Here is a 15,391-nt window from a genome sequence, read left to right as displayed (position 1 = left end):
TCACTAAATAAGATTGATATATGTGATAGCACAACTCTGAATAAGTTAAATCATATAGATAGTTTACTCATGCCAGTTAATGGAAGTTTCTTATTCTTCAAAAGGCATTGTTCTGTTTTGTAGTATCACAGTGAAATTTTCAGATCATTTTGGGGAGAATTTACAAACTTCCTTTCACATTTGTACTGTATAATCTATTCCACCCCTTATAATAGGATGCATACGTTTAGGATTGCTGTATTCAGTATTTATTTAAATATTACTTTCTGGTTATAAACAAATAAAGGTTTAAGATTTTAAAATGGGCAAAAATACCCATTACATACAACTGTTTTTAGATAAATTTCCAGGTTTCTTTTAACTGAATATCTGATCATATGTTATACTCACATACACATAATTATGTAAAACACATAATCTTATGGTTGCATAATGTTTATTTTGTGATATGTAAGTTATTTTAACTTTATTTTTATTTTATTTATTAAACTGTTACCCTTGATTATTTACACAATACATAGTATGCACATACATTTTGAGCTAAGCAATTTATTGTGAGCCTTTTCCCATGTCATTAAGTGATTTTCAAAAACATAGGCTTTAATTGCTTCTGTAGTTCTTTTAACCATTTTTCATTATTACTTGTATAAATTAATTTTAACCTTTCCACTCTCTTAAATTATGTTTATGATCTATTTATCTATATCTCTATGTATTTAGATCTGGAAAGTTTTCCTTGGCAAAATTTTCATTCAATTGACATTCCCATCAGTAAGTGAGAATGTAGTTCATTGCTGCCACAACTGCACTTACTATGTGCTAAATCACTTCATTCATGTCTGACTCTTTGTGACCCCAGGAACTGTAGCCCGCCAGGCTCCTCTGTCCATGGGATTCTCCAGGCAAGAATACTGAAGTGGGTTGACATACCTTCCTCCAGGGGATCTTCCCAACCCAGGGATCGAACCCACATCTCTTATGTCTTCTGCACTGGCAGGTGGATTTTTTACCACTAGTGCCACCTGGGAAGCCCCTATACTTACTATAGCTTTCAGTTTTCTTTCTTATTTCTTTTTGTTCTTCCAACTTAGTATGTAAAAGATAGTATCTCATTTTGCCAATTTGTTCTACATCCTTACAAATTTTTTTTTAATTATAGTTGATTTAAACTACTAGTTTCAGGTGTTCAAAACATTAACTCATGTTAGTAGATGATACTTCATTTAAAGTTATAGAATACAGGCTCTATTCCCTGTGCTGCACAAGATATCCTTGTATCTTATTTTACACATGATAGTGTGTACCTCTTAATTCCTTACTCCCATTTTGCCCCTCTCTCCTCTGGCAACCATTGGTATATTCGCTATATCTGACTGTTTTCTTGTATTCATTTATGTATTAATTTATTTTTGCAATTTCATATGTAAAAATGATATCCCATTTTGTAAATTTGTACATCCTTTTCAATTTGAGTTACAACTTTTCATAGGAATAATAGTCATTATTTCTTTTTTTGGTGACTACCTCATTAATGACTTATTCAGACACATGTTTTCCTTCTTTTGTTTTTCTTTAAGATTGGCTCTGGTACTTTTACAATGTTGTGATTGCTTCCACTGATTTTTGTGCTTCCCCATCATATATTTGTAGAGTTTTATTAAAATTTTTTACAAAATTTATGCCTGTGTTTTTGAATTTTTAATCTACATAGTAGTTTGTTTTGGTGTAACATTTGACACAAGGTTCTGACTTCATTGTTTTCAGTAAGTTAATAATTTATTTTCCCAATAATAGTTATAAATAATTTTTCCTTCATTACTGCTTTATGAATGGAAATATACTCTTGCATTTATCTGTGTACCATTTCTTATATACTTAACCCACTCCCCTAACTGCTATACCTGTGTACTGCTATGTATAGTTCTATTAAGTCACATAACTCTCAAAGTAAATTTTAAAATTATTCCAGGTGTTGCAAATAACAACACAAAAAGGAGAAATGATCAAACAGTTATAGTTTGTTTTGTATTATAGTACAGGAAATAGTTTAATTAGGATGATGTATACTGGGAAATGTTTAAAGATTTCTTTGAAGAAATACTTCTAAAATTAAAAATTTTTTTTAGTAAATAATATTCAATTCCCAAAACAGAACTCCTGATACAACAAAGTTAAAGTTTTAACTTGTTTTCTTAATTCAGAAAACGTGGACATATTATCTCAGCTCTTAAAATATAATACACAAATGTGTTTCAATGCCTTACAAAATAAAATGTGATTAGATATATACCACAGGTTTTTCAGAATTAGTAGGAAGGCATCCTAAAATCGCATACGAATTACATCTTTCATTTCCAATATTAGCATTTTATTTCCTAATATAAAACTGTTAAAATACAGTTAATAGAACTCCACAAACTAATTACAATATTACATCAAATGAGTTTAAATTAAAACTAATTTTAAAACTACATTAATTTTACCAGTTGCTGGTTGGAAATATGAGCTATAAATCAGCAAGCAAAGGGGAGGAAATGATACCAGAGCTTTTATAATAATCAAAATCTGTGTTTCTGAAAATACACACTGAGCAAGAAAGAATATATTTCATGAGTACATCATATCATTGTCTCCAAAGACGGAATCTTTATCTTAAGGAGAGAGGCACAAATACATTAAATATTATGCTTTTACAGCCTTCATTTTTTCAGCTGGCCAACTGTCATACTTGCCACGATTATTTTAATTCTAGTATTGTATTAAGGTTATAACAATGTGACTGCTTGATATATGAGCAAGACTTGAGAGATGTATCAAGATTTTTAAAAAGTCACAGACCTGTAACTCCTCAAGTCTCTGCTCCATGATCTCGTATTCCGTGACAGTAACCTGAGGTGTAGAGAGTTTGGTTTCTGACTGTTGGATCCACGTGAGGATAGTACTCATGGTCTCCTGATACCGCACGGTGGGTAAAGTGTCCAAAACTTTATTGAAAGGGAAAAACACAGAGAAACATTTAACCATTTAAAATGTTGTCATTTGTCTTTCTACGTTTCCAGAAAACTCAATCATACTAATTACAAATATTAACAAAATGTGAAAATCTGAAAATGCAGAGTAGAATATGATTATGACAGAAACTATGCATATATGACATTTAATCTTGTAAGATCTGCATGGTTAAATTAATGCTTTTTAAGGTGAGGAAATGGAGCAACAGAGTAACTTGTCCAAAAATGGAGCAACAGAGAGGCTGAGTAATTTGCCCAAGGTGACACAGATAATCCAAGTAGAGTTCATGTATATTTGACTTTGAAGGCTACCCTCTTTCTGTATTATTTGCCTTGGGGGAAAATAGTACCATTATCAACAGCAGGTGATATTTTAAATTATATCATTTCATATCTTATCTTACTAAAGAAACAATTTTTGTGTGCTCAGTGTGTGTCAGAAACCTTAATAATGATCACACATATTATGATTCTTAATTCTTACAATAAACCTCTGAGACATGCATTTTTAGTCCATTTACATTTGAGGAAACCAAGGTTATAAAAGAAGGCCAACTGATTTGCTCACAAACATCTAGTAAGTGTCATAGCCAGGATTTTCAGCCAAGATTATTTAATTTCGAAGTCAAACCCACCAACAAACAATGCATTTTCTCTAACATGTGTATATATATGTATACACATATACATTCATTCCAATTATACATAAAATAAGGGAATAAAAGTATATATGGGAAAGTACAATGTGTGCATTGTATATCATTACATATGCTTAAAATCTAAAATGCATATGTTTATATATACTATTTATTACTATATATTATTTTCTATTTTATACACACACCCATACAGATTATGTGACTAGTAGCTATACTGACCATGTTCAAGGTGGAGAATTTTGTTAGAAAACTGGAAATGATAAAAATGATTTTAAGTGGTTTAAGGAGGATAAAAAAGAAATTATACTAAACATGCAATAAGTGAAAAGTAACAAAACAGTGGATGGATTTCAAAGCAGATTAGACAAAGCTAAACAGAGAATTAGTAAATCTGAAGATAGGACAGAAATAAATTATATATACATATATGTATATGTATATATATATATATGGAATGAAGCATGGAGGGACAAAAGAACAGAAAATAAAGATGAGAGAACAAAAGACATAGAAAGAAACAGCAAAATGAACATAAATGTATCCCAGAATCACAGAGAGAGATGTGGTACAGGAGCCATATTTGAAGAGATAATGGCTGAGAATTTTCCTAAATAGATAAAGCCACAGTGCAAAATACTATCTCAAATGACTAGAGCAAATGGCATTATTTAAACCATATTATATTTAACATAGCATATGGATTTCATTTCTATATACCAATTCCTTCTAAACTAAAGGAAAAGAACGTAGGAAAGTATTTTGCATGCTAATCAGTGGGGTTTTCAAATGGAAACTACATTTTTAGAAAGTGTGTTAGAAAGGGATACTGAGAATTGTACTCAAGGGACTTATATCTATTTGTCAGTTCATGCCCAGATTTATTTTTAGAGGCCTTTGTCAATCTGAGCACTTTTGATTTCATATGGAAGGATGTCAAAAGGTCTCTGTGATACTTTAGACCTCCCTGCTTTCTTTCATACAAATAATGTGTTTCTGTCTCTACTGACGAGATACATTTGAATGCTAGGTAATTATTTATAAAAACAAAGATGACTCTCAGGAATAGTACTGAAGTAAAGGAGTACTTAGTTATGATGAAGCAAAGAGTTAGCAGGAGATGGGTCTATGGGTAGAGACACGGAGGAGGTATGTTGAATCTAACAGTGCTACTTTCCCTTGGGGTAGTGATTGAGAAACATTTATTAGAAGCGTGCCACAGGTGATATGCATCAGTTCCATTTTATCAAGATGATTAATATATGTCAGGAGAGAAAGATAAGTATATAAAGTATTGATGAAGATATTAGGATTACTTTTATTTGAAAAAGATCAACAGGTTCTTTTAAGAACATCGAACAGAACTGCTTTTCCATTTTGTTTGTACAGAAACAGGCTGTGTAGCATGACAAGCAGCAAGTCTGATTCCGCAGTTCAGTAAGCCTATGCCTTGGGATTGGTTCTCCATTCACTAGCTTTGGCAAATTATTTAACATTGGAGCATCTTAGACCTCATTTATAAAAACAGGGATGGAGATACTCTGGGGAGAATTAATGGAAGTCATTTATTATGCCTTCATTCAGCCAATATTTATTCAGTGCTCTGAGCACCAGGGAAGCAAGAAGTAAAAAATTTAAAAGCAAAGTCTTGGCTTTCATGATGCTCAAAATCTAATTGGTGAGTCAGGAAATTAACAAACAAATCAAGAGACTGTAATGACTAATAGAAATAAATGGGGAAATTAGTAGAAATAAGTGGGGAAGACCCTCCTGGAAAATGCAATAAAAAGGAATTTAAGATAGAGAATTAGATATGAAAATCTTGGGGTAAATGAGGATTTACACAAGGGTTGGTGGGTAATCAACAGATTAGCAATGGAAGCCCCTATCATCTTCACGGTCAGAGAGACAAAGGGAGGAGGTGAGAGACTAGGTCACAAGAAACCAATAATTGGAACCACCCAGCAGGAGCTGAATTCACAGGGGATTTCTCTTTGGGGATGCAGAGTCCCTGAGGTATACTGTTTCCAGAAGTGTCTAGAAATGGAGGATTCATTCTCAGTGATGGAGATGCACCCTGAAACAATGAGAGGGGAAGAGAATATCATAGATTCTCTCCTCTTCTCACCTTCAGTAACCTCCAAGTGTCTTCCACTGACTGAATCAAGCAGGTAGCCAATTTAAACGAAGAATCCTAGGAAGTGTAATTTTCATGGGAAGAGCAGGGAATGACACTGAGAACGACAGACAGACAAAAGATCTCCCTGAAGATGATGGTGAGGGTGGGCGTGGAGGGAGGGAAAGGAATTTGACAGGAGCAATCAAGTACATCAGTGGTTTTTAGCAATATTCCATTTCTTAAGTAGTTCAGTATGCCCTGCAGATTTCTATGTTTTCATTATTTGAAAAAAGCCTATATGTTACAGAAACTCTTTGAATATAATACAAATATAAAATAAAATTAAAAAGGATAGAAAGTGACTGCTGCTGCTGCTGCTAAGTCACTTCAGTTGTGTCCGACTCTGTGCGACCCCATAGACGGCAGCCCACCAGGCTCCCCCGTCCCTGGGATTCTCCAGGCAAGAACACTGGAGTGGGAAGTGACTAGATAGTGAATAAAAAATCCTCTCCTTGGAAGTATCACTTGACAACAGATTTAAAAGCACTGAAAGAGGGAGTCTTATGAGTACAGAGAGGAAAGGTTTCCAGGTAATGTCAAGTCTCTGGAGGGGGAAATGGCAAACCACTCCAGTATTCTTGCCTGGAGAATCCCATGGACAGAGGAGCCTGGCGGGCTACAATCCATAGAGTCGCAAAGAGTCGGACATGACTGAAGTGACTTAGCACAATTACACGTCTACGAGCCCAAAAATGGGAGAAACAGAAAATGTAGTAAGAACACAGTGAGCAAGGTAGAGTCTGGGGGGTATTAGGGCAGGGGAGTCATTGGGAACCATGACCACAGAAGGCCTCTGTAGACCTTAATAAGATGCCACATTTTATTCTAGATTTGTCTCTATATTTGCTTATTACTGCATCCATTGCTGGGTACATAATATATTTGCTATTATTAGTAGCTAGAAGGGAGATGCAAGATAACAGGAAGGTGAAAGGGACACACTCAGGGCTAAGCAGAAAACTGTAAGAGTTTAACACAAAGTTTCATCTATGTTAATAATACTGAATAGAGACACTCATGTTCTTTCATTTGTGGGTAGGACTAGTTTCCTCTGAACTAATTTTATATTTGAGAGAACCAGATACATAGCCAAACCAAAGATATTGCTCTAAAATAATTTAACAGATCACCAGCCCAGGTTGGATGCATGAGACAAGTGCTCGGCCCTGGTGCACTGGGAAAACCCAGAAGGATCGGGTAGAGAGGGAGGTGGGAGGGGGGATCGGGATGGGGAACACATGTAAATCCATGGCTGATTCATGTCAATGTATGGCAAAACCTACTACAATATTGTAAAGTAATTAGCCTCCAACTAATAAAAATAAATGGAAAAAATAAAAAAATAAAATAATTTACAAACACAGACAAAATGCCCACACATGAACACATACTATGCAAGCATATGAATATTCTAACACACACACACACACACAGTGAATTTGAAAGTTTTTTCCCACTTGATCCTGCAAAGAGAGTTATGATCAGATGAAAAATCAAATCATAATAGATAAAGAGTAAGGGAAATGATATCAAAAAAGATCTAATTGTTTTGTTTAGGTTTATTTAAATAGCATTGTTTTAGTACTGGATAATACTAAAATCCCATGGATGGAAAAGCCTGGTAGGTTACAGTCCATGGGGTTGCAAAGAGTCAGACACAACTGAGCGACTTCACTAATATTTAGTGGTCATTTAAAGTATATATATGAGGCATACTTTACTATATTACACAGCATATTAACTATGTATTTGGAAAAGTGTTTAGACTATACTGAGGATAACCTTGGTATTAGTAGTATCCTGGGGAAAGACTATAAGTGTAATTGTACTTACATTAAATAAGGAAATAAAGATTTTCAGATTTGTCAGTTTATTACCAAGGTGATAAGGTAGCATAGCACAATACAAGAAAAAACGGTTACTTATTTTATAATACTACAGATTGTCCAAACCTCAGTCAGCATCCACCTACATGTAATAGATCAAAGGAGGGAGGAAAGGAGATCGATCGATTGATAAATAGATAGATAAATAGACAAAATGCCATAAAGTGAAAAAATCCATTATTTTTCAGCACAGAGCAGCACACACAAAAAATCTCTCAAATCCAGAAGAAGATGAACACTGAAACGTTCTAAATTATTAAATGATACATTTGATCAATCTTTCTTCTATTAACTAACAGAATTCTAGCTAGAGGTTAGGAAATAACCACAACTTGGTGTTTCTATTTTTTCTTTCTGTTAATTTAAACAATATGTCAACAAAGCATGCATTATCTTGCATTATTCAATGAATAATTGAATAATGGTTCTCTTCAAAACCCTGATGAAATATTCAGTCCAGACCATCATTGCATGTGGGCTCTATATACTATGTTGCATGGATGGAAAATCTTATTCTGTATTCTGATTGGGGATATTTGGACACTTCTTTTCCTCACTATCTGCATCCTGAGAAAACGCCCTGGCTGTTTCACAGATGCAATGCTTTGAGGAGAGCTAGAACTGAAAGGAGACCTAGCAAGTCCATAGTTTCTGAACTGCCTACCTCACTACCCCTGTATGGGTTCATCAACCAGGAAATCCTTACATCTGAAGAGCTGTGGGACTAGTTACCCAATGGGCTCCAAGCTCACCTTTCGTCCCTTCACTTCTAAGGGAGGGCCTAATTTATCTTCTCTTTTATCACTTCCTTCTGATCTTTCAGTTTAATGACAAGGGAAATATTTCAGTTTCTGAACTGTTGATCTTTTTCTGTACAACTGCTTCTGATCAGTATTCCGATGCAAGACGTCAAGTCCTCCCGCTGGGAGCTAAAGTAAACTCCCACTCTTTTCTGAGAGAAGGCAGGGCAAGTCGAGGCAAGATCAAATGCCTTTGTTAGTATCTCAGAGGTAACTTATTTAGCTCAAGCAAAAACCCACACAAGGAAAGAGCCTTCCTAGTCTCTCCATGTGTACTTTTGCTTTCTTTCAATCTATCTTCGTTGCTCAGTGGCTAAAAATGCAAAACTGATGTATGATTTTACATCACAGCATAAAATCCATCAGCATGGTTTCAGTTTTCTCCTGTTAATGTCTGGAACCCTCACCATGGCTCTTAAGAGGCCCTTCTAGACTGTTCACCTCTCTAGGCTCACTTTGCATAACTCTCTCCTCTCTGTGCTCCGTGGACACAGGACTTCTGTCATTCTTAGCTAGCCAGCACCTACTACCCTTAGTCTCACTAATTCCTTCTCATCTTTCAGCTTCTGTGTCCACCAGGTCATTCTCAAGGAAATCTTCTCAGACCTTCCCAGCCTGGATAAGGCTTCTTTATTTAGTTTCAGAGGTCTGGCCTTAGACTTTTCCATCCAAACACGCATGTGAGATGTATAAAAATAGCCATCTGACTTTGTGATTAATGGGTGCATCTTTCCCAAGATTACAAGCGTTATGAGACCAAGGAACACACGATTTTAGTTTAGTGACCTATCCCCAGTGACCAGTATCTTGCCATGCAAGGACTCAGTATTCGTTGAATGAATGACTGCAGGTTAAAGAGTATAGCCTTGAGCATAAAAACAGAAAGCTTTGCCAGCAACATAGAAGGAAACCTGTGTTTGGTGAAGCATAGAATTTGAACATGAGAAGAAAGAATTTACCTGGAGAATTCAGACTATTAAGTCTTTCTAATTCCTATGGAGCCTTCTAAATTCTGAACAGCTCAAATGGACTTTCTTATTTCTCTCTCTTATCCTTTCTCACTGCAATGGTTTCTAGATTACTAAGGTAGATTTTCTTTCATTCCAATGATTTTTTTTTCCTGGTATAATTCATTTCTAAATTTAAAATTTATTAGTCTGGCTAAAAATGAACAAACAGCAAAGAAAACATATAGTGCACCTCATATTGTAAAGACAGAGAAAGAGAGGATGAGAAAATGCACACACATGTATTTTTGTTTTCTCCTGGAATTCTTTTGAAAAGGGAAAATATCATGATCTAAATTCTACCATTTTGAAATTGGATAAAGCGACAATTTTTATCACAGTCTAACCAGGAATGTTAGATTTCTATGGAAATATGAGCACCACTGCATGAAAAAAAAAGTCTCTCTCTTTCTGGCTCACTGGTAGAGAATCCACCTGCCAATGCAGGAGATGCAGGTTCAATCCCTGGGTTGGGATGATTCCCGGGAGAAATAAATGGCAATCCACTCCAGTATTCCTGCCTGGGAAATCCCATGGACAGAGGAACCTGGCTGGCTATAGTCCATGGGGTCACAAAGTCAGACATGACTTAGAGACTAAACAACAACAACAACTCTCTCTCATACACATGAGAAATATCTGTGTATATTTAATATTTATTGTATTACATATTATTTATTAATTTATTATTTCAAGTATTTATTGATTGTCAATTATCTTTTGGCCTCTATGATACCTTTTAGGGATGCAGTAATGAGGACAAGAGAGTTCTTGAATTCATTAAATTCATATTTTACTCATGGACCCAGATACTATTCTAACATGTGAAAGTCAAAGTCGCTCAGTCATGTCCAACTCTTTGCAACCCCATGGACTATACAATCCATGGAATTCTCCAGGCCAGAATACTGGAGTGGGTAGCCATTCCCTTCTCCAGGGGATCTTCCTGACGCAGGGATCAAACCCAGGTCTCCCACATTGCAGGCAAATTCTTTACCATCTGAGCCACCACAGAAGCTTCATATTTCACTCATGGAGCCAGATACTATTCTAATATAGTTTTGATCATATTGTAAATAATTTTAGAAAGGAGAAATATAGAGTATTACAACAGTGAATAAGAGGAACATCATATATAGACTGAGAGCTTATAGGGATTAACTTTTGAGTAAAGATATGAACGAATAAGAATTAGCTATGCTAGGGCTCCTGGGAGAATTATATACACATGATCTGAGGTAGGAAAGCCTATGCTGTCTTCAGTGCATGAGACAGCAATATGGAGTGAGAAGCATATAAGCATGAATGAGGCTGTGACTTGAGGCAGGCAATGTCCATATTATGCAGGGCCATTGAGGCACCTTTAAAGTAAGAGCAAATGGAATTCATTGAACATATTACACACACAAAATGAGATGGCTACATTTTCCTTCAGAAAGATAATTCTGGTTGAAATGTAGAATACAGGTTTCTCAGTATCAAGAATGAACATAGGGGAGATAATTTAGTGGTCTAGGCAAAAAACCATAGTAGTTTGGAGTTATGTGATGATAATAAATATGAAGTTTGGATGTGAGAGCTATTTAGGAGATAAAAAGCACAGACATGGAAATGGGAGAGGGAGTGGGTGGAGAACAGGGAATATCAAAGATGATTCTGAGTCTCCTGATTGTGCAACTGCATAAGTACTGGTTCTTTTCTGTGATGTGAGAGGGACCAAGAAGGAAGTGGTTGTTGATTGCATAGCTGCCCACCAAGAGCTTATCTCTCTGGAACTTACTGGGATGTCTAGATAAAAAAGGTTAAGGAAGTAGTGGGACATATGAAACTAGGACTTAGAGGCTAGGTCTGCAGATGTAATGGATGACTCTTAATTTATAAGATAAAATGAAACACATATATTTTATTCATGTTTGCCTTCTAGATGTAAAAATGAATTAATTAGCCAATGTGATTTACCTTGTAGTAGCTGAACAGTGATTATAAACCACATGGTTTATTTTAACAGTGATTATAAAAAACATAGTTGATCTCATTTAAACTAGACATAATGGAGAATACTAGTGAAGGATTACTAATTCTGTTTCAGATTAAAGCGAAAGAAAACAGTCTTGTGCAGAAGCTAGTTGCACCTGAGGGCAAACTTAGTTGAGCTGCTCTACCTACCAGTCAATGAGATGTGTGTGGATGCTGCCCTTGTGATTCCAACACAGAAGCAGAACTAGCCCTACACCATCTAGAGAAATCCCAATCTTTCTTTTATGGATAGAAATAGAGCTTAAAACTTAACTGATACTTCTTGCTCTTTACTGAAAGCAATAAGACAATAAACATATCCAATTTAATAACCAACCATCCTAAAAATTCATAAAAGTTCTATTGGCATCATTTGGTCCAGCCCAGGCCCATGAAAAACTGACTGGGTACTTAACATTTAGCCATATATTGCTTATAAATCATGCATCTTAAAGATTCTTATGACAGTTTCCACAATTCTAATTGCTAAAGTGCCATTTAAAAATACAGATGTTTTTATGACCTTCTTAATGTTTTATGACTAAGGAAATATATCCTACAAAATTAAAGTTAATCCAAGTGATGGTAGTTTTGGAAGCATGTGTTGTGGATTATTGGAAAGTAAACATTAAGGGATACCATGTTGTATACCCTACTATCCTGAAAGGTTAAAAAAAGTCCCATTGATCCCCAGTCCATCAGTATAGTCATGTGAAGGATAGTGATGACCAAGTACGACCAAATTGACATCTAAAAATGTCTTTTGTATTTTTTCTTTAAAAATTCCTCTGCTTTGTCCAATTGACTTAAAAGGGTGAGGGACTTCAGAGAATAGAAAGGAGAGGTGAGCAAATGAGAGCCCAGACAAGGCAAGATTATTTCATTATTAACTAAAAAAAAAAAAAAAAAAAAGAGCCTGTGTGGAGCTAAATGCTGTATTTTCTGATACACACACATCTCTGTCAAGGGGTAAAGAACTCTAACTGAAAAGCAAGGTAAATAGAACTACTTTGAAAATTTAGATTTGTTTTCACATTGTAGAACAGAGTAATCACAATAATGCTGAGATCTCAGAAGGGCTGAGATCTCAGTAGGTTATATATGGAAATTTTCTGATAAAGAATCACAACTATATCTCCCACCAAAAAATGTTAAAACAAAACTACTCAGAGAAAAGAAAGGCACTTAAATGTTACAGAAATGATGGAAAGGAGAGAAAGAATATGGAACTGTGCTGTCCAATAGGGTAGCCACTAGATACAAATGTGCTTAGTCTGAATAGAGATGTCCTACAAGTGCAAAGAGACACCAGATTCTGAAACTTCAGCACAACAATAATGTAGAAATAGCCCTATAATTTAAAATTTCTGTTTCTATGGTAAAAGGATAATATTTGGATGCATCTGTTCAAAGAAAATGTGCAATTAATTCTTTTTTAATATGACTACTAGGAAATTTTAAATTACTTATATGTCTTATATTTCTATCAGGCGGTACTTACACAGAAGATGGGGAAAGTAATCCATTTGGAGAGAGAAAGAGAATATTTATTAGCAGTCTGGAGAGTGACATCATTTAAAAACATTGACATTTCTGCTGTGAATATGAAATTGACTGCAATTTAAACTTTCCATCACTTATAAGTAGAAATTACTGATGATTTGTATGAGTTCTGTGTGTATGTGTAGAAGCTAACTGAACCAACAGCACTTCCTACTTCTTTGATATAGCTACTGTGGAAAAACTTTCAAGTTGAAGTTCTCTTTCTTTTTATTCCATATCAAATATACTCCAATTTCTTCCCCATCCCTCATAACTAAAAGAATGACAGAGAAACAGTGTAACCAAAAAAGACCTTCTTGTGCAATTCCAAACCTTACTAAATGACATAAACCATGACATAGTACCAGCATTTCTTTAGAATGTGGACACTGGCAGAAGATGTCGAGAAAGAAAAGGGGACTCATAGTATGACTAACAGACTATTGATATGAACTGTCCTTGGGAGGGAGGTGGGAGGGAGGTTCAGGATGGGGAACACATGTATACCCATGGCTGATTCATGTCAATGTATGGCAAAAACATGTACAATATTGTAAATTAATTAGCCTCCAATTAAAATTAATAAATTAATTTTAAAAAAGACTTAGCAAAACAACACATTCCAAACATGGAAACTTGAATTTCCAAAACCAAAATATAAGTTATTTACTTAGTTTGACATCCAAGGTCTTTTGTGATTGGAATCCAATGAACTTTCAGCCCGAAGTCCCATCATCATAAATACCCTATTCATCAACCAAAACCTGTCACTCTTTGTACTTATGTACTTGACTATGTGCTTTGTACTATGTACTTGACTTATGTCAAGTCTTTGTACTTATGCCACTCCTGCTAAAAGATCCTGCTGCTCACACTTCATTCCCATGAAGCGTCCAAGATGTGTTCTGACACAAGCAAAGCATATGGGTTTCCAGGGATTTTATCCAAGATCTCCTCAGAATTTTTTTTAAAAGCCATGTCTCCAATGAATCACCATCCTTATGGCACCACCCTTATGATGACACAACCCTTAGGGCAGAAAGCAAAGAGGAACTAAAGAGCCTCCATGAAGGTGAAAGAGGAGAGTGAAAAAGCTGGCTTAAAACTCAACATTCAGAAAACGAAGATCATGGCATCTGGCCCTATCACTTCATGGCAAATAGATGGGAAAACAGTGACAGACCGTTTTTTTGCGCTCCAAAATCACTGAAGATGGTGACTGCAGCCATTAAATTAAAAGACACTTATTCCTGGGAAGAAAAGCTATGACAAACTGAAATGGCATAGTAAAAAGCAGAGACATCACTTTGCCGACAGAGGTCCGTTTAGTCAAAGCTATGCTTTTTCCAATAGTCATGTATGGATGTGAGAGTTGGACTATAAAGAAAGCTGAGCACCGAAGAATTGATGCTTTTGAACTGTGGTGCTGGAGAAGACTTTTAACAGTCCCTTGGACTGCAAGGAAATCAAACCAGTGAATCCTCAAGGAAGTCAATCCTGAATATTCATTGGAAGGACTGATGCTGAAGCTCCAATATTTTGGCCACCTGATGGGAAGAGCCAACTCATTAGAAAAGACCCTGATGCTGGGAAAGATGGAAGGCAGGAGGAGAAGGGGATGCCAGAGGACAAGATTTTTGGGTGGCATCACCGACTCAATGGGCACGAGTTTGAGCAAGCTCTGAGAGATGGTGAAGGACAGGGAAGCCTGGCATGCTGCAGTTCATGGGGTCGCAGAGAGTTGGACATGACTGAACCACTGAACAACAACCAATGAATCAACTGAAATCTGGATCTTTTCACAATCATTGCTCTAATAATCACCTGCTGAACAAATTATTCATTTTCTACTGCAATCACAATATTCCAAACAAGTCTGTGGGCTTCCCATGTGGCACTAGTCATAAAAAAAAATCTGCTTGCCAATGCAGGGGACTTAAGAGATGCTAGTTGGATCCCTGGGTCAGGAAGATCCCTCAGAGGAGGCATGGCAACCCTCTCTAGTATCCTTACCTGGAGAATCCCATGGACAGAAGAGCATGGTGGGCTACAGTCCATAGCATCACAAAGAGTCAGAAAAACTGAAGTAACTTGGCATGCACACACAACAAGTCTGTGGTAAGTATAAATTCTATATTACTGAAATATTTATTAGGACATAAGGGAAGTCTTTGTGGAGGGGGCTGCTGCATTTTCCTTCTTTTCCACTTTTTCTAACATTAGCCCTTCTGGTTCATCACACCTATCTTTAAGAACTCCTGCTAAATAGCTGTTCAAAACATTTTTTATTTTTC

At 35.9% G+C, this 15,391-nt stretch overlaps 1 protein-coding gene across 9 annotated transcripts in view; it reads right to left on the bottom strand.

The window, feature by feature from the left end:
• DMD (dystrophin) overlaps window positions 1-15,391 on the bottom strand; it is a 2,565,910-nt gene that overhangs the window by 1,391,269 nt on the left and 1,159,250 nt on the right. For all 9 annotated transcript variants that reach the window (XM_043895268.1, XM_043895262.1, XM_043895270.1 and 6 more), the window contains one exon: window positions 2,839-2,984. In XM_043895268.1, the coding sequence (XP_043751203.1) occupies window positions 2,839-2,984 (146 nt within the window). The remainder of the gene's footprint in view (window positions 1-2,838; window positions 2,985-15,391) is intronic.

This window comes from Cervus elaphus, chromosome X, assembly GCF_910594005.1.
Source record: "Cervus elaphus chromosome X, mCerEla1.1, whole genome shotgun sequence".
In the NCBI taxonomy this organism is placed as follows: Eukaryota; Metazoa; Chordata; class Mammalia; order Artiodactyla; family Cervidae; genus Cervus; species Cervus elaphus.
The sequence above is the reverse complement of the archived record's forward strand: the minus strand, read 5'-3'. Positions and strand labels throughout refer to the sequence as shown.